The sequence below is a fragment of the Anastrepha obliqua genome, chromosome 4, assembly GCF_027943255.1.
Source record: "Anastrepha obliqua isolate idAnaObli1 chromosome 4, idAnaObli1_1.0, whole genome shotgun sequence".
NCBI lineage: Eukaryota > Metazoa > Arthropoda > Insecta > Diptera > Tephritidae > Anastrepha > Anastrepha obliqua.
This window is the reverse complement of record NC_072895.1, coordinates 103532757-103552126: the sequence shown is the minus strand read 5'-3', so window position 1 is coordinate 103552126 and position 19370 is coordinate 103532757. Positions and strand designations below refer to the sequence as shown.

Here is a 19370-nt window from a genome sequence, read left to right as displayed (position 1 = left end):
TCACGCCCCACTAAAACAAACAACATAAAGAAAATTTGCGATACAAGGCCAATATGTTACAGAATATCTCTGCAAAATTTTTAGTTGATATCTTGATTACTTTTTGATCTACGTTCCACAACGCCGGAAAAAACGTATTTCGAGAAAAACACGGTGGAAGTTTTCGTTCCTATTCATCTTTCGTTCGACGCTCATCACTTCATTGACTTTATAAGGACTTTTTAGACTTTCTATTAAGCTTAACCCCTTCAGACCTGAATTATTGTTAATGGATAATAAAATTATTTTTTTACTAATTGTGAAAAATCATACATATTTATTAAGTTTTCCAAATTTTCCGGCATGTGCACAATTATGCACATTAGGTCCCAAGTGTTGTTAACAAAGTAAAATAAAAATATTATAAGGCTTTAAACAGTATGTATATAACTCTGCACATGAGGTCCAAATGCGTTAAAACATTGAAAAGATATTCTTTAAAATGTAAATGCATTTTTAAAAAAAATGGAAAATTTGAAAGTGTTGGAGAAGCTGGGATTTTGGTCGAGTTTAACAAAGCACGCCAGTCTTTCTCGTGCTAACTAATGACAGTTGAACGTACCAAGTGAGACCAAGTCCTTATCCAAGTGATCTTTCCAACGCAGAGGAGGTCTTCCTTTTATTCTGCTATCAACAGCTGAAACCGCATCGAATACTTTCAGAGCCAGAGCGTTTACATCCATTCGGACGATATGACCCTGCCCACGAAGCCGCTAGATCTTTATTCGGAGCACTATGTGTATGTCATCGTAAATCTTATGCAGCCCATTCTTTGATCGTCTGCGACACTCGCCGTTGCTAGCGTGCAAAGGTTCAAAAATCTTCTGCAGAATATCGACAACCGCATTACTTTACATAAAATTAACAGATTATTACCGCGAAATTTCCATGGCATCTTCGAGTCGTCCCTCTCTGGCAGACGTCTCACGGTAAGAGTAAACAATTTATTACAGAAAAATTGCCGATATCGTGGAAGACAGGTAAGCGTTATACCTTTTGCTTACATCTGATATTCGTATAAGTAGAGTACTTGTATAGCCGTAGCTGAATGGGTTGGTGCATGACTGCCATTTGGGGTCTCCAGGCATGAAATATCAAATGCTATTTGCAGGCAATCGCAAACCTCCGAGTGTATTTGTGCTATAAAAAAGCTTCTCATAAAAACCATCTATCGTTTGGGATCAGTTCAAGCGGTCTCTCCATCTCTTCCTCCGGAAGGTCTCTCCGTTTGTAGAAAAACATCAAGAAACACACAACAAATAGGAGGAGAAGATCGACCAAACCCACAATATTATATCGAATATAGCGAACTTCAAGCTTACAAGGTGTCATAGAAAAGGTACAATCCAAGATACTACAACAATATCAGCAGCGCCCCTGTACGCCAAAAACACGAACATATATATAGATCTTTAAATACCGACGGTAGGTGATGAAATTAGCCCACACGAACCCTTGTAACCACTTCGCAACCACAATCGACATATCACGTCCACAACGAACGTGATATGGAAAAGACAAAATACCGGGCTCAATGGGCTGACGCACAGTTAAATCATATTAAGACCCAAAAACTTACTGCTGAACTTAACTTTCCTTTTAAGCGATCCGGTAAGTAAAACCAAGTATTACACAAAAAGGTTTCACCTCATATACTTCTTCGTTCATTTATTTAGTTTCTTTCAATTTCAAATTTCTTTTGACTTTTACAATTCATCTCACTTGTCAATAGTACCTAATATTTCCCACAACTCCTTCGTTTTGTTTCCGTTTACGATTTCTACGTCGTTCCTTTCTTCTTGGCTTTTTAACCAACGACTCTGGCTCCCCGAACTGTCGCGTCCACTCATTGTCCTCCTCCACATCCTGCATACTTTCTTGGTTATTATGTGGCAAAAGACAAGTACCTTCGCAGGCCTCCAATGACCTAAATTTATTTTTATTGTCATCACAGTCATCGGTGGTAAACAATTTGCATTGACGATCACTGGCATCGTAGAACCAGTAGTTCCGCACACCTAATATCTTTCGATAGCAAGGAGATCGCCACATATGCGGCATCTGAAAGCAATATTGCTGCACTACATTGTAATTGCTCGGATCACTGCTTTCTGCGTATATAGCTTTATGTCCATTCTCATCATATTCCGCACGAATGCCATAGTTGTTGTCTTCATCAACGTTGCTGTATTCAAAATCATCGTTGCGCTGATTATAGCGTGTCATGCCGCCCCGATAGCGGTTCTGTTCATCCGGAATATCGTCTATTGGATCTCTTTGCTCGTTCTCCTCCTCTTCAACGGCTGGTTGATCGAAGTTCTGATTAATCGACATGTCTGGTTGTCGCCCAAAATAACGCGAATCTGGCAAACTGGGGGAAAAATCTGGTCGGCGCTGACCAAATTGCTCGGGTTTGGGCAGCTGATTGCCATCATTTTCTTCTGCAGCTTCCTCTGCTTCATTGGGATCATCGTTGCCTTCATTCGTTTCAAATTCTTGTTCATCTAAGTTCTCGTTATCTCGCTCAGTTTCTTCTTCATAGCGATTCTGCGTTTGTCTGCCGCCATCACAATCAATGCCTTCACAACTCTTCCGTTGCTCTAACTTTACAGGTTTCTCGTTCTGGAACAAGATTCTCAATTATAATACAAAAAAAATTCTCTACTATATTTTAACGCTTCTAACTAACCAAACATTTTTCACGTTCATAGGGATTCGTATAGTCCCGCTTGCGTATTGAAACGCCACGGCCACACCGCCTCGAGCATGGTGTCCATGCACTCCAAGGCGTCAGTTCACATGTACCTGCCTTGCCTGCTTCAAGTTCTTCCTGCGGCGCTCCACACTGTTCGCCCACACATTTTCGTGTTTGCCGAAGGACTACCTGGCACTTAGAGCTCGCTGCTGCTGCCAACGCAGGGTCTTTGTAAGCGCGCGTTCGAAATTGTGTGCCCGGTCCGCAACGTGTTGTACACTCACTCCAAGTATTCCATGGATGGGTTGAGCATTCCAATGGCACGATTTCAGCTGAAAATTAGGACGTTCTAATAAAATTTGCAGCGCGGGATAAAGTTGATATCATATAGGAAGTAGGTAAGATAGCTCATTGCTGCTTAAAGAATCGGTGACTAGTTGCGCTAATTGGTTTCCCAATTTTAGCCGGCCAACGGTCATCATCTCAACGAAACGTACCTGATTCACATTCACGCTCATACAACTTCTTTCGCTTCACATAGAGCGTAGCCAATGGCTTCATCGGTGCACCGGATTTTTCATAGAATGGAGATCGTTCATCATTCGGCGATGTGGATGTTATGCGGCGCACAACATCTGGCGGTACTTGCGCTTGATCCGGAGACTATGAGCACGAGATTCTGAAACTATTATCCTCAAGCTTTGTTCATGTGTTTTAACTTACCATATAGGATGGACCGGCATCAGTGCCAATATCCCAGGGATATAAATTCAATACTTTCTCATTAATCCAAGTGCAATTAGCGAGACACAATTCCAAACCGGCAACTCCCAATACCCAATCGGGCGATGGTTCAATTTTCGAAACCAACGAGATGACGTGATGTTGCGGATCCACACGCACATTAGCCAGAGTGGTGCTAATAACATTCTTGCGAAACTTGATGCCAGGTGCCTTGATCATGGTACGTATATCGCCGTACTAAGAAATGGAAAATGAAACTTTAAACTTCACAGCTCTTCACAGTCATTTAGTTATATTTAGTATATAATTCTAACTCCGAAATATAACTCCTCCTCTGATTTGTGGTGAGTGTCTTGGTGCTATTTTATAAATAGGGAACCTACAGTTTTCCTCCGCCTCTGAACGGCAGATTTTGTTTATAAGACGATTTGCCTTCTCAGAAGTTAACTCGGAAGTTTGCCGTTCTCTGCCGGACGATATGAGAAACAACCCTTTTCTGTCATTTGTTGTTTCATGCCTATTATGAGTTTCGAACCCGAGGCAATCCAAATGGTAGGCACGCACAGACACACTCTGCTAAGATGGTCACATTTTCTCCCTATTAGCTCTAGCAAAATAAATTACCTTTATTTCCATTTCCAGTTCTCTGGTGGCGCCATGCTCCGCCAATTCTCGTAAGCCACGGCTTGCGCTCTCACCATATTGCCAAAAATTGTATTCTTTCGTGTGTGATGCTCCGATAATCTCACTTAATCGCGTGCGCCATTCTTCCACGGGAAAATCTTTCGGATGTGTATTACAACCCCATTTACGCTCCACAATCAGCTATAAGTAAGCATGAAAACAATAAATATACCAACATTCAGCACAACTTTTGTTTAGCGCAAATGAAGCTGTCAAGCTGAGATTAGCGTTCGCTCTCTAACTCTCTTTGTATCCCCTCTTATTTTTCTCTCTACCAACGAATTTTCATTAATCTCCCTCTTCCATCTCTCTTTCTCCTCACCCACCTCATATTTTGCCTCATCACACGCGCAGCATGGATCCACTGGTGGCGTCTGTTTGTTTACATCATCAATTTCTTCCGGGCAAATGCGTTTGGTCAGAAAACCGTCATCAATGAACCAAACATTCCGATGTTGCAACACAGCTGCCCTGATGAGCAGGCAACTGCAATTGATAGCTGGCGCTACCCAGCCAACACTAATACGTATTTTCGCATTCATATTAGTGCTCTCGATCATGTTCTCACAGCGCGAGCTGAAACGTGTGTCGGTGGTATCGATGAGCTCGAAAAAGCCGACCTCGTCGGACTCAGAGAGACTTGTGGGATCGTTTTCCACAACCAGCGTGAAACCGATAAATTTGAGAGCATCGTCACATAATAGCGTAACTGAAATTGTGCAAATTAAACAAGCAAGATTAAATCAAACAAATAAGCGCACGTTTTTAATTTTTTTTAACCAACAAGCACCAGCCGATTGTAAATATGAGCCAAAGACATGCCTAGTATTGCCTGCATACTTCCAACTTATTTACTCACCATTATAACGCTGTCCTGGTATATAAGTTGTTGGATTGCCTTCGATTATCACTTGAAAATTTTCATCCACCGCTGAGAGCTCATTAGGGGCTCCTAACGGTCTACGGTCGCAGATTTGCCAAGATCCGTGTATGACAAGTAGCACCAAAAGCAAATATTTCCAAATTTTCAACATTTCGCGTGCGATTTTCCGTTAAACAACCAAAAGCAAAAGTGGTATGCACAGAAACATCTGGAAGCGGAAATGTTTACGAAAATCTCCACAGCCGCTAGCTCGCCGAATTTTGTTTGTTCCGCTCGTTGTGATAGCTCCGCTATAAATGATAATCAGCTTCGAATAGTGTCTTGAGATAGACCCAAATTGTTGTGACTTCGTGCTGTGCTCAATGAGTGTCCGCCTTGTGCGCATACCCCGCAGCATCTCTGACCATGCGAGAGTGGTATGTTGACAAAATATAAATATTAATTGGCTATTTTTTTTGTGTATTTTAATTGTCCGGCGTATTGAAATTGTGTCACTAGCTTATCACTTGACATATGCTGGGAAGTGGCATTTTTGACGCGATTACATTTAGACACGCAGATCCCTCGGCAGACACACTTGTACACACATATTTGTTAATAAGTATAAGAAAAAAATATGGACAGGCATGAATGAGTTTGGAATTAAGTGGTCCAGTAGCGAAGCTACCAAAACTTGTTGCCTCTACATTAGTGCCGCAGATAGGTAAGGACGGCGAATATCGTTTCACTCAGTTCTAGAAAAATAATGCATAATTCAATTCAATTAAGTTCTTGATGTAAATATTTAATATAGTAAGTATAGGATCTGTGTGAGTCTGATGATACAACCACACGAAAATAATACCTCAAGTTGTAGACTCTGAAAGTCTGCGATGGATTCCACTGTTTCTGAAGTACCTCTGGTTTACGGGGCTTGTGCTCGTTCTACAGCCATCTATTAAATTATACAACCATGCCATTTTGATAGTTTCAGTTTATATTTAAACTTAAAATGACAAAATCCTCGATGAAATGAAATTGAAAAATCTGTGTGTCTAATTTATGCGAACTAGTTCCGAGAAGCTGCGGATTTAGCGAAAATTTACTATAAGTACCACCGTTATATTATGGCTATTAGTGTCTAAGAGCACTGGCCACTCTCAGATATACCACCAGTTGTCGGAGCGGTGCACACTGTTCTCGATGTCAGTGGACAATCGGATGCCTTTCGTTAGCTTTGGTAGGAAATATGATGTTTTGATCCCAGATAGAGATCAATGGTTAAGTCCAGAGAACCTATTAACGGGATATCAGCACACTTTCTACACCGACGGATCCAAAACCAGTTATGGTAGCGGATCTGGATGGTACCTAGACGAAAACACTAAGTACTCCTATGCCACTGGACAGATAGCCGCGATATTCCTTACGGAAGTCTATGCTATCTTGAACATCGCATACGGGCTAATTGAGAAAAAAGTGGCGGAGTAGCAGTACTGGAATTTGTAGTGACCGTCAGCTGCACTGAAGGCCCTTCCTAACCTACACTGCTCTTCGAAGTTAGTCGGTGAATGTAAGACAAAACTAAACAGTGCTGCAAAACACTACAAAGGTAGTCTTATTTGGGTGCCTGGATATTGTGGTACGAGTATTACAGGGAACGCGTAAGCTGATAAACTGGCTAATGAAGGCTCTGCAAGTACGCCACTAGGCCCTGAACCCTTTCTAGGTGTCAATTCTGCATCGATTCAACTTTGTATTGATGACATCTTGAGGTCTGCCTCTAAGGGACGTTGGTCTGGGTTGAACTCGTGCATAGTAGTCAAGTGCTTTGTGAAAGAACCAAACAGGAAAATAGCGACCTTTCTCCTAAAACTCAGCAGAAAGGGCCTGCTAGTACTGGTGGGTGTAATCACAGGGCACAACGCCTGTGGTCAGCATATGACTGCCATGGGGGTCGTCAACAGTCCGATATGCCTACCCTGTGTTGAGGATGACAACAATGCAGAGCATTTTCTCTGTAGCTGTCCGGCGTTTTCCAGATTCAGACTTAGGATATTGAGTTGCGATGCACTGAGTATGGATAAAGTTCATACTCTTCCGGATCACTTAAGATTCATCGATGAATCCAAGAGATTTGTGGAAGAGTGACCTGAAAATATTTTTTCCCTCTTATCACCCACATTTTATTTTTCCTATCTCTCTATTCTTTCTATCTGGGTGTAGTACAATGGCCTCCTTACTGAGTACTTGGACATTGACCAACCCCCACAAATCTAATCTAATCTAATCTAGTGTCTAAGATCTCAAAAATTTGAATGAGAACAAAATGTCAGACAAAATAAAAATGGTAATTCTTTATGTGGTTGAAGTTTTAGAAGTTGTTAGGTTTGGTAAAATTTACTATAAGAGTACGAAAATTGAAGAAGGGATAACGAAGGGAACGTTTACTTTGCAATGCTGCAAAAGAGTTCCCAGCTAACGGAGATTCCTCCTGTATATCCTCTATTGACTCCACTAGTTAGTTATAAAATTGTATGATGGAACTCACTTGACAAACTCACGGTTGTTAAATAGCGTTAGTGCTTCGGACTCATACTATTCCAGACGGAATGCAGAATACTTCTTACAATCTTGCAAGGAGCACTTACATCATAATCATGTAAAGAACTTGGAGTACCCTGCGCAATTTCTTTAAAAATGACCTTAAGATTTGGTTGAAAGAATACAGAAGGTTGCATATTTTGAGGTAGAGCCACTCGGAATGTGGCGAATTTGACAATCAGCTGTTGAGTTGACGTAAATGTAGAGTTTTCCTTACGTACAACTTTTTTCTATCTATTTTCTTCCACGTTTATGTTATCCTAATTTTCCTTTCGAAGAAAATAAAAACCGAGGGGATATTAAAATCCAAGGATCTAAAAAAGAAATGGTCGAGATGGTATGGAGAGATTTTCATCAAGGTTAGGTTACGCAAGGTGCAAAGAGACATCCTTAGGTTATACAGCACATTGTGATGCCACAGTGACCAGCGCCTTTTCACTTTCCATGTGATGAAATAACTGAGTTTTGTAAATGAAATGCTCAAAATTTCGAGTGTCCCTTGGGCATAAGTCCGCTAGACATTCAAAGAAATATTTCTTAAAATAGTCAAGTTGCCTATTAGACAATGTGAGACCGTAGTTCAGCTAATGCTCAGCTTCGACCACCTCGTCTTCCGAGCTTCAGAGAGACTTGTGTCGAAAATTCACTCGCTTGCGTGCGTTCTGATTAAGCTGTGCCCTGTAATGGAGGCCTGGCAAGAACCAATACGGAGGAATAGGTTGTATATTACTATTAAACCGTATGTTGGCCAGCGGATGCTCGGGCGCTCAAAGTTAATATCACTCCTAACACTTATTGCACGTAGAAGGGTTTTTGAAGCAGAGAGGTGGAATATAATATTTTCAAAAACCCGTTCGACTTTTACTCTACTTAGATTCATAGATTTCGTTCTACTACCGAAATTTCTTAATACATTTTTTTTATTTAAGCCTCCGAAAGAAATGTTTACTCTTAGTCCGCTCCTGTCTTAATTCTGACGCTCAGCTTTGTGTTGGAAATTATTTTGCGGCGCTTATTTTCAATTGAGCGCTCGTAAAAATTCAATTAATGGCTACGAGTATAAACATTTACTTTCCTCAAGTGATGGGCGTACGTAGCGTAGACATTGCGCTAGCAAAGTTCCGATTCATGCCTGCTTGCGAATGGCACAAGTCGAGTCTGGTGATAGTAAATAGAGGCGAAATTTTTATTGGACAACATTTTCTTAAGTCTACGAGTGTTAATACACAACCGCTACTACAATTTTCAAATATGTTTTTATTTTTTACAATCACGTAATTTCATTTCAGGGATGTTGTCGTTTAAGGGCTGCGTTTTCTTTCTCTGACTGACCTGCAGAGATAGCAGGGATTATGTTTTGAGTGTCAGTATCATTAAAGGCATCCAAGACCAACTATTCTAAAGAATTCAATGTGGTACTCAAAATTTTTCTAACAATTTCTTTGAGAATAGTTTATAAGATACTTTTTTGAGTGAGCAATATATAATTGGGGCTTAAACCGTTTTTTGGGTGTTCGATCGATCACCTTCTTCTACCATATGTGTGACGTGCGTCTTGATGTTGTCCCACAAATACAGCACCTACAGTTTTAAACCAACACTAAACGGCAAATGGTTTTTTTTATTAGGAGACTTTGCGTGACAGAAATTCACTCGGAGATTTGCCTTTACCTAAAGAGGGGCGACCGCTATTACAAAAACCTTTTCTATCATTTGATATTTCATGCACGCCGATTCGAATACGCGCATTTCTGAATGGTAGTCACGCAACAACCCATTGAGCTTCAGCGGCAAAGTTATCGAGAGAAAGGAAATAAGGTTTATATTGGGAGATTGAAGCATTTCTTCGGCTTCTAACTGCTACACAGCTCGCAGCACGCAGTTCGCCAGAAAGGATGGGTTACCAGTCTTCGATTTTTCGTAGCTGGGAGCAGTGATGGTAAATGTAGGGAAAATTCTCTACATGTAGGGATTTATGTCGAAAAATGTGGGTGTAGGGAAAAGAAGGACAGATTTTGTTAAATTCTGTAAATGTAAGGAATTTTCAGGAAGGACAGAAAAAATGTAAAATAGCGGGCAAAATTAGAAAAGTTCATTTAAAATAAAAATCCGCGGTAAGGTTTCATGCAGACTTGTTTTCTTAATGGCAGAATACTTTTAAAAGCGTTAATACGGCAACATTGCCGTTTTTTTCTTCGTTAACTCTAACGCGATTTTTTCTTCGCGCGAAAATTGTTAGTTTTCTGGTGCTTTTCACTTTTGAAATAAGTTTGCAATTAATTTAGTTTTAGCTTTTTTTTAAATTTAAAATGCATATAAATTGACTCTTCGGAGGAATACCAGAAAAAACAATACAAGTATCAGAAACAAAAATTCAATACCAAGAGGCTCGACGACGACAATTTTAGTGGCTGGTTGGAAGCTGCGGCGAACGATCCATTCAAATGCAAATGCGCTGCGTGCGACAAAGTTTTGAACTGCGGCAAGTCTGATTTTCAGAAGCGCGCCGAATCAGAAATGCACCAAAAAAATATGAAGGTAATAAAAAAGACACCCAAAATAAACAGATTTTTTTTTAAATCGAGTAAACCAAATGGTTCCAGAAATTTCGAATTAAGACTTCGCATTTCTTCGCTGAGCATAATGTCGCGCTACAAATGGTGAACCATTTAATCCCACTCTTGAAAGAAACCGTGCCGGATTCTGAAAAAATAAAACTCATTATATTGTAAACGCAGGATAAAAAACGTAGGGAATTGTGTAGGGAAAATATTTTGTAAGCGTAGGGAAAAGTAGGGAATTTTTTTGGGCTGTGTAGGGATTTTTCAAAAAATCATTTACCATCACTGGCTGGGAGCCGAAAAGGCCTAGTTTCCAATCTCCTGAGCTTCCGTTGTCCCTCACGACGATTGTGTGCGGATTTTTTTGTTTGATGTAAAGGAATTGGCAAGTTGAAGGCACTTTTTGTCGGCGAAATATCTGAGGGCGTCAAAATAATATGGTCCGTTCCTATTAGCTTGCTTAATTGAGTGTCTTTACATGGGAATGGTAGCATAGAAGATGTTCTCCATACCAGTTATAATTATAATTATACAAGTTTTAAAAGCGAAACAAATAGTTTGATTTAAAATGGGGGTATCTCTAGATCAAATGGTAACCGTCGGTTGTAATTTGATCCAAGCGGGATAACTACCTTACTTACTCAGAAGGTAGTAAGCCCATTCGGCTTAAAACTGTAGGTCCCGCCATTTATGGAACAACATCAAGACGCACGCTACAAATAGGAGGAGGAGCTCGGCCAAACACCCAATTATATATATATTTACTCAGAAGAATGTCTGAGAGGTGTTAAATTCCAAGCAAAGATCATTCGTCAAATGAAATACCAATTATTTGATCTACAATTTTTATTAGTTGGTTAGATAAATATTCGATTTGTGTGATTCTCTATGTAACCGAGTATTTCGTTATACACATACATACATAAGTATTATAATTTGAATACAAACAAATATGTACCTTATTTAGAAAGTTTCCAAGTTTCATTTAGACAATGGTTATTTTCAATACATAAATTTTCCTAAACTATTACATGCGAACAATAAATAATGTATGGTAAAATTATTTAAATTTTTGTCTCAGCTCATTCCCGTTTTTTAAAACTCACTTCTCACTAGCCATTTCACCATTGACTATCCTGATCGTTGCTCTCCAGCAGACATGGCATCACGATGCATTTCTCCACGCGTACGCGATCCTTACACTTGTAGCTCAATTCCGTGTTGAGTAATGTTCGTGTCTTCTGTCGCATCGAATTGTCGCCGCAGCTGGCTGTGCAAGGCGTCCAAGCCGACCACTCTGAGTAGCGACAATCGTCTTTCTTCACCATCTGTCGTGCGCTCACATAGCTGCCTCGATTGCGAAATGGCATATCGAAATCGCTTCCGTCACCAGTACTGCCACCCAATCCACCACTAATGGTGTACACCTCATCGCAGCTTTGATAGCATTTCTCCAATCGTACCAAATGTTTGGGACAAGGCTTGCCGCCGTATTTTGCGCGTCGTAGCACACGCCGCGTGTTTATCTGCATGCCCTCACCACAGGTCACATTGCACGGGCGCGGTTCCCATTCGGAGACGGCGCAATCGACTGGTTGGTGCTCCATGCGTAAACTTTCGCTTTGTAAATCTAACTTTTGACGTGGACGACGACAGGTGTCCTCACAAGCCTCCTTCGAGAGAAATTTATTATGATTCTTGTCGCACTTATCGGCCCAAAATATGGCGCACTGGTCGGTGGGATAGTCGTAATACCAGTAGTTAGTTACATCGCCATCACGGCACGGACTTATCTTAAGGCTGGCAAAACAGTAGTGTGGTACGATGGTGTCGCATGCGGGATTTGTGCAATTTACCATCTCTTCTCGCTTAATATGACGACACGGATCACTACCATCCGATTTCGGATTCTTAACACCATAAACTTCATCGTTGTTCCATATTTTGCGTTGTCTTTGGCGATAGCCAGTACTTCCGCAGGGTCCGATGCATGGTGAGAAGTCGGACCATTGTGAATAGCCGCATTCTGGTGGTATGTAGTCCTCGCGTTTCTGACTGTAGCTCTGGAACAGACGGAATCCATTATTGTTGTCTGGATGGAATGCGCTTGTGCCATCGCTCAGCTCATTTTCCACGGCATTCTCCTCTTCACCTGCCGTTTCGTCACCTTCAGTACCTCCCTCACCTCCGGCACCATTTGCCAAATCACCACCACATTCGGGACCTTCGCATTTGCGGGTTTCCTGCAACCGCCGCTTACTTACTTTCTATTTGGACTCGAGACTTTAGTAATTTTTGGTTTCTAACTACTATTCGCTTACCTGACATTTCTTCTTCGCTCTGGGATTTAGGTAATGTCGCGAGCGTATTATAACGCCCGAACCACAGGTCGCAGAACATGTAGACCAACCGCTCCATTCAGATATTGCACACTCGGGAACTTCTTGCGTACTACCTTCATGTTCATTTGCATTTTCATCTTCTTCTGCATTATCTTCCCTTTCGGGTCCACAACGCTGCCCATTGCAGGGCTGCTCTTCACGCAAAGTATTATGGCATTTGGAACGACGCGCTACCGCCGGCTGTTTGTACTCTCGTGTACGATGTTGCGTACCTGAACCGCACTTAGGACTACAATCACTCCAATGACTCCAAGGGAAGGTGGCGCACTCAGGAGGCTCTTTACCTATTTGGATAAACCGATGTGTTTAGTTCCAAATTATAATAGAGCAAAATTTAAGTTTGAACTCACCTTCTGCATTCTCGCAAGTCTTCTCATACAACCTGCGTCGATTTATGTGCAATGTAGCTAGCGGTTTCATAGGCGCACCGGAGGGATCGTAGAATGGCGAGCGTGGATCGTTTGGAAAATTTGATTTTATGCGTCTGATAACATCAGGAGGCACTTGTGGCTGATCGGCAGACTGAAAGTAAGCGGTTTATTGCAGGGACCAATAATAACAGTTATTTCGAATTCGAAACAAATTGGAAGCGTGACCCGAATTCTGAAGTTTAACGAAACGTAAAACTCATGTTTAGATTACCATATAGGAAGGCCCGTTATCCGTACCCGCATCCCATGGATAAAGATTGTGTACTTTGTTCTCGATCCATGTACAATTGGGCAAACAAAGTTCTAAGGCTGAAATGCCCACAATCCAATCAGGTGAAGGATCAATCATAGATACCAGAGAAATCAAATGATGTTTAGAATCCACCCGGAAGACGGCGAAAGTTTTACCAGTCACGTTGGGGTAGGAGATGCCACGCGCTTTAATGATTGTTCTTATTTGGTCACTCTGTGAATAAAAATATGGTTAATTAGAAGCCAGTAAAAGACTAGTTGAAATTACGTGAAGAAAAATGCATGAATGGTTAGCATATATTAGTTTTGGCATTATTTTCCAAATTTTATTTATTTAAAACCGATGCACAGTGGTCCGGCGGCCAGACAAAATTCAATTTTTCAACATTTTTGAAATAAAAATTTGATAATGCAGATGTTTTCTTAAATATTCAAGGCAGATTTCCCGAAAATATTACTTAATTTAAAAAATTGTTCATTGTAGTTTTTTGACTTTAAACATGAAATTGTATGCAAATCGTACTTCATACAAGAGTTTCATTTTCATGTCTGCAAATAAATATTACCATTTGATTGTTAACCAAATATTGAAAAAAAAAAGAAGTTAATTGAATATATTAACGGAAACAGTAATAATTCTCTTAAGTTGTGGTACAAAATCCAATTTTTTTTTTTTGAAATTTCAAAATTTTTCGAAAATTTTTTTTTTAAAGATCATTTTTTCGAGTGGTCCACACCGGTCCACTTGAAATCAACCTGAGTGATGTAGCCACATATTTCAGCTATGATCTCAAACTGAAACCTGTTTCGCAAAGTTGCGCAAATTAAAAATAATGTAGCTTTTGTGCATTTACTCACAGGCAAAACGTTACATATGGCTTATCCAATTTTGTGTAAAAGACAGAAAAAGACATCACAGACCCCATCAGCATTAAGGGGTTAGGCCACTCTAGGATTTTCAAAATATCGAATTTTTTTTTTTTTGCTTAAAAGATGCTTTAAACTCTTTAGAATATAAAACAAAAAGTCCTATGCGTGAAAAAAATGTTTATCTCTAATATTTCGCACTTTTGCGCGAGCGCCTCTGACGTCTCTGAACCGACTATTCAAATTTAAAGCGTGTTTATCTCAAAACGTGATTTTTCAAAACGGCAAGCAGCATAACACAAACAATTTTTAATATTTTCACTTGTAATTGTACAAGGATCTTTAGAACATTATTCCGCACTGAAATACGTACGGATTTTTTTATTAATTAATTAGAAAAATTTTTATAGACAATTAACGGTTCCATTTTAGACGAAAAATTCTACTTTTGACTTCAAACATCTGCAAAATACACAAATTTCAATATTTCTAAAATCCCGTACGTATTTCTACAGCTATACTCACGTCGATTGAGAAGAATGTTTTTAATTTGGTTTAGGTGGACATTTACGTCAGTTGTACTGCTTGCCGTGAAGTGCCTTTTTCGCAGGGCGCGTTCAGAGATTCACTCCAAAGGCGCCATTTTGTAATATTTTTCAATAAAAATATTTGTAATTACACTTAAATACATGCTTAATAATATACTTAAAAAGTTTTTTCCTGGCACCTTTCTTTCAATGTAAAAAAAATCCTTAAAAAACTGCTTTTTTACAGTAGCTAGAGTGGCGTAACCCCTTAAGAGACAACTAAAAAAAAAAAATTTTATTAAAAAAACAAAAATTTTTTTTAATATTATTACAATATTAATATGATATATGTATATATAACACTATATACAATAAAATTATATATTATATAATAATATAACATTTTTATCAGTCACTGGAGGAACGGGCATAAACCGATTAGAATATAAACGAACATCTCAGAATTGCTTGTAATAATAAAATCAAAATGACGTATAGTTTTGAAAAAAAGGAGTTATTTACCATATTTTTTTGCGTTCTTCAGAAAAAAAAAGTTTTGAGTCAAAGAAGTTAGAATTACAAGATACAAGAGGATTCTGAATCATAAAAAAAATTAAAAATGAAAAACAAAAAAACAACTAAATATCCAAAAAAATTTAAAAACTAAAACAAAAAAAAATTTAAAAATTAAAAATAAAAAAAAGATTAAAAATTAAAAATAAAAAAAATTAAAAAATTAAAAAAAAAAATTAAAAAAAAAATAAAAAATAAAAAAAATCTAAAAACAAAAATGAGGAGAGAATAACCTTACCGTAAACCTCCACGTGGTACTCTCTGGGGTCGTGAAAAATGTAAAAATGAACTCACCAGCTAATTACGGAAGTAAAAATGTATTTATAGTATTCAATGAATTTAAAATTTGCTAAAACTAAGGTCAGTTTCGTCATCACTGATCCTTAAAACCCCTAAATATATATTTTCAGCTTAATTAAATGAGTTTTTGAATTTTGTCCGCCAACGCCTTCTGGTCGGACCACTGTGCGATGGTAGGACTTAAAGACGAATGGCAGAGAAATATATACCAAACTTGCGGCTCCTCCTCTTCCCTTAGCCCAACTTTCTTACCTGATCTTTCAGCTCACTTTCCAATGTTCTCGTAGATCCATGCTCGGCCACCTCGCGCAGACCTTGACTCGCCAACTCACCATAAGTCCAAAAGCGATAATCAAGGGTGTGTGAGGCGCCAATAATGTCACTAAATCTGGTGCGCCAACTGTTTGCCGGGAAGTCTTTGGGATGTGTATGTCGCGACCACTTTCCCTCGAAAGTGAGCTAAAACGTAGTAAAAATAAAAACACTAAATTAGGTCTTAACTAATAACTCCTAAGGCAACAGCCTTGCCTCATATTTTGCCTCGTCACATGCACAGCAGGGATTCACAATACTCGGTTGTGTATCCACATCATCAACCTCCTCCTCACAAATGCGTTTTGTCAAAAAACCATCATCCATGAACCAGACATCACGATGCTGCGTCACCGTGGCTTTGATAAGAACGCAACCATTTCCCGTGGTTGCCGGTGCTACCCAGATCACTTCCACGTGTGTCTTCATATTCGTATTTGTGTTCTCCACAAGATTTGGACAACGTGGACTGAAACGTGTCTCTGTTAAATCGATGATCTCGAAATAGCCAAGTGTACCAAAGTCCGCTTGTTCGTCAGCTTCATTGGCGCTCTCCAATGCCAATATGAAACTGATAAAAGACAGATCATTGTAGGCGACGAGTGAGACTGTACAAAATTTGGAAAAGTAAGTACTGTTATTCCGCAAACATATGCATATTTTTTCATACCATTGTATTTCTGTCCCGGAATGTATGTTTGCGGATTTCCGGCTATCGACACCATGTAATTATCGTCCACTCGTGATTTGGCGGTCGTCGCGCCGGGTGGTATGCGACTACAGGCGAGCGCTATATTAATTGTCGCCGAAATGGAAATGATCAAAGCCAACCAATTCATTTTGTTGCTCCACACTGTTCGCAGCTGAGACGTAACGGGATTCGTTTTGCTTACCAAAGACTTTCTATTAATACTCGGCTGTTGGATAGTCGTTCTGTAATGTGTATTTATTGGGTTGCAAGCCTGAAACAATGAGTTGTGGCATTAGGAATGTGCATGCATACATATAAAGGGTAACCCGTTGCAAGCTTTTTGCTAGAAGTAACTATTTCAGAATTTCAAAAAATACTCCTCCTTTCAAAGACGGAACTTCTAAAAATTAATAGTTCGGAAACTGAGCAACACAGCTCCAGTGTCGGGAACAGTATTCGCTAATAGAGGGGTAAGAAGAAAGGGTATTTATTATTACTAATTAGAACGAGTTTTCCTGGAATTGCCATTAAAACGAACAGTCAACCAATGCCTTCAAATTAAAATGAAAATAATTATTGTCTCAACTAGGGCAAATGAAACTTAAAGCCATTTCACGACGAATAGAAACCACACTTCATGAAGTGTTCAAGAGAAATCCGCTCTGATGGATTCATTAGCTTATGCAACGATAGAATTTACGAAGATATCATTGAATTAATAATAACAATGTGTTGCCCACAAATTTGTTAGACTCAAACCAAGCATCTGCTTTAACGTGGAAGGCAAAAAAAAAAAAGAGTTGCCAAGCAACTTGCACAATTTATTTCGCAGGAAAGCGCAAAAATTATGGAGCTCCATTTCTTCATGCGCTATTTCGAAAACCCTTTGGCCCCAGTAAAATGGACGGAGGACTGAGAAAGTTCTGAGAACTCCACGCTATTCAATTTCGAAATTCGTAGATGTGTTTACCGGTCATTGGACGATCGGCACACACGCGGAAAAGCTAAGTTTAGCATTTAACCCACATTGCAGAAACTGTGGGGACACTGATGAGCACTTTCTCTGTAATTGTCCGGGTTTGCCAGCTAAACGATTGAGGTCACTGGGTGATCCTTTCTTCGACAGCCTGAGGCAGTGCGCCAACCTAAATTCGATCAATTCTTTCCATTACATTAACAGCTCTGGCTGGCTGTAGATGTCTGCCTGTTGGAGGTTTCATAATGGTGTTAAAACGGCACTTTAGTGCTACTGGAGTAGAACCAGAGTGGTACTTCAACCATTTCTCCCACCTACCTAGGCCAGGCGAGCTCTTCTTAAAAAGAGTTCACTCAGTGTCGATAAAGACTCATTACTGCGTACAGGCAAAACTACCTTTATCTAACCCAAAATATCTCGAAATGTCCCGAACTTTTGGGGAATCCAAGATGGTCTCTAAACTATTCAGATCTTCGAAGAAGTGATTTCTAGAAATCCGAAGCGCTTTCTTCAAAGCGCCTGCGTGCTGAGTCATTTCTACAGCTCCTACATAAATCGTTATTTGGTGGTTCGAATCTGCACTGCCTCAGCAAGTTTTGTGTTCTTCGTCCAAAAAGTGTTGGCCAAAGTGAGCGCGATACTCTACAGGTATACAGATTAGTCAATCTATTGCTAGAGCCTACTCTAGCCTTCATCTCAACTAGCGGAAGTGAAAAAACTAGTGGGGCTTATATGCATGGACACGATACCTCAAGTCTTGCCTCAGGTCCTCAACTCTGTTGCGGATCCCAGTACAAGCTGCCAGCTTGAACATATTTCCAATTAGCCGTTATCACCCTAAGAACTTTGATCTCAATTTGAATGCCTGCAAGGAAGGCGGGTTTTGGAGAAACGTAGTCCAACCTGCTTGCCAGCTTTGGGACTTTGTTAGTTCAATGCTACTCCTTGGCGAATCAGAAAATTTTCGCGCTGATTTAATAGAAACAATTTCGTATGCACTGAATTTCCTTCTGCGTTGAGAGAGTTCAATGAAGCGTAAAAGTGGATGGCCCTTTATTCCTCATCAACGGTTGCGACGCTAATTTAATACTATCAATTAATTGTAAAGCCATTTGCAGTTGTACAAATTTCAAAGTTTTAATATTTCCAGAAGCATCTAGTTGGTGTGTATAAAATTACTTAAAAATACGCCAATAATACTTTTAGTTCATCCACGTGGAGGTTTTTGCTTTTTTCAAAATTTCATCACTACTGCATTTCCTTTTGATTGCTAATTCTCATTTAGTAATAATAATATTTTTTCAAAAATAGTTCTGGAACTAATCTATGTATGTATATTATGTACGTATACATGCATATTTGCGTAAGTATGTATGTATGCAAGTACATGTTGACGCCTGTTTGTTAGCACATCAGAATTGATTAAAAGTGATTCAATTTAATTTATAGTGCAGCTACATAGTTTGGTTTTTTTTTGTAACACGGAAAAGTCGCGATCTAAGCACACTTTTCACGCACCCTAACACTTGTACGGCTTCCGGGCGGCAAAAACTCGTAAAACCCTAAAGAAACAATTTTCACTATTTCCGATCACAATTTTACCTTTTAATTTTCACCAAATATTACTAAAAGCTAATTAATGTTGATATTTTTATTCCAAAAAAAAAAAATTAATTAAAGAAAATAAATTTCCTCGTCACACTTTTATGTTTCACTCTAGCACTTGTGCCCTTTTGCGCCTTTTCCAACTTGTTCGCTCACCAGTTGAACCGCAACTAAGGTGCTATTGCACTATCAATTGGCTAATGCACGCCTGTTGGTGTCTGTGGCTCGACATGCTGCTCATATGA

The 19370-nt window shown here is 39.5% G+C and overlaps 2 protein-coding genes across 4 annotated transcripts; both read right to left on the bottom strand.

Annotated features, from left to right (window-relative positions):
* Positions 1–1702: 1702 nt before the first annotated feature.
* LOC129244983 (spondin-1) lies at positions 1703–5347 on the bottom strand. Its single transcript, XM_054882918.1, has 7 exons — positions 5022–5347; positions 4489–4871; positions 4103–4303; positions 3458–3715; positions 3232–3397; positions 2729–3066; positions 1703–2661 (listed from the first exon to the last, which is right to left on the bottom strand). The coding sequence occupies exons 1-7, from the start codon at positions 5194–5196 to the stop codon at positions 1765–1767; spliced, it is 2418 nt and encodes an 805-aa protein (XP_054738893.1). The 5' UTR covers positions 5197–5347; the 3' UTR covers positions 1703–1764.
* Positions 5348–11017: 5670 nt separating this feature from the next.
* On the bottom strand, positions 11018–19350 carry LOC129246032 (spondin-1). 3 transcript variants are annotated; one of them, XM_054884539.1, is made up of 8 exons: positions 19282–19350; positions 16524–16815; positions 16070–16461; positions 15794–16000; positions 13234–13488; positions 12942–13113; positions 12511–12875; positions 11018–12456 (listed from the first exon to the last, which is right to left on the bottom strand). In XM_054884539.1, exons 2-8 carry the CDS (start codon positions 16690–16692, stop codon positions 11311–11313), a joined length of 2706 nt encoding a protein of 901 aa, XP_054740514.1. In that variant the 5' UTR covers positions 16693–16815; positions 19282–19350; the 3' UTR covers positions 11018–11310. The 3 variants fall into 3 exon arrangements, with proteins under 3 accessions (XP_054740514.1, XP_054740513.1, XP_054740515.1); XM_054884538.1 differs by having other exon boundaries at positions 19123–19298; XM_054884540.1 differs by having other exon boundaries at positions 11018–12432; positions 19123–19298.
* Between the last annotated feature and the right edge of the window lie 20 nt (positions 19351–19370).

Bases quoted from the DNA above. Each gene is read 5' to 3' on its own strand.
- LOC129244983 (XM_054882918.1), bottom strand. From the start codon at position 5,196: ATGTTGAAAATTTGGAAATATTTGCTTTTGGTGCTACTTGTCATACAC. The intron at 4,872-5,021 runs GTGAGTAAATAA...GCACAATTTCAG, and splicing joins ACCAGGACAGCGTTATAATG to TTACGCTATTATGTGACGAT. The intron at 2,662-2,728 runs GTTAGTTAGAAG...ATCTTGTTCCAG, and splicing joins ATGAACGTGAAAAATGTTTG to AACGAGAAACCTGTAAAGTT.
- LOC129246032 (XM_054884539.1), bottom strand. From the start codon at position 16,692: ATGAATTGGTTGGCTTTGATCATTTCCATTTCGGCGACAATTAATATA. The intron at 16,462-16,523 runs GTATGAAAAAAT...AATTTTGTACAG, and splicing joins TCCGGGACAGAAATACAATG to TCTCACTCGTCGCCTACAAT. The intron at 12,876-12,941 runs GTGAGTTCAAAC...TTATCCAAATAG, and splicing joins GACTTGCGAGAATGCAGAAG to GTAAAGAGCCTCCTGAGTGC.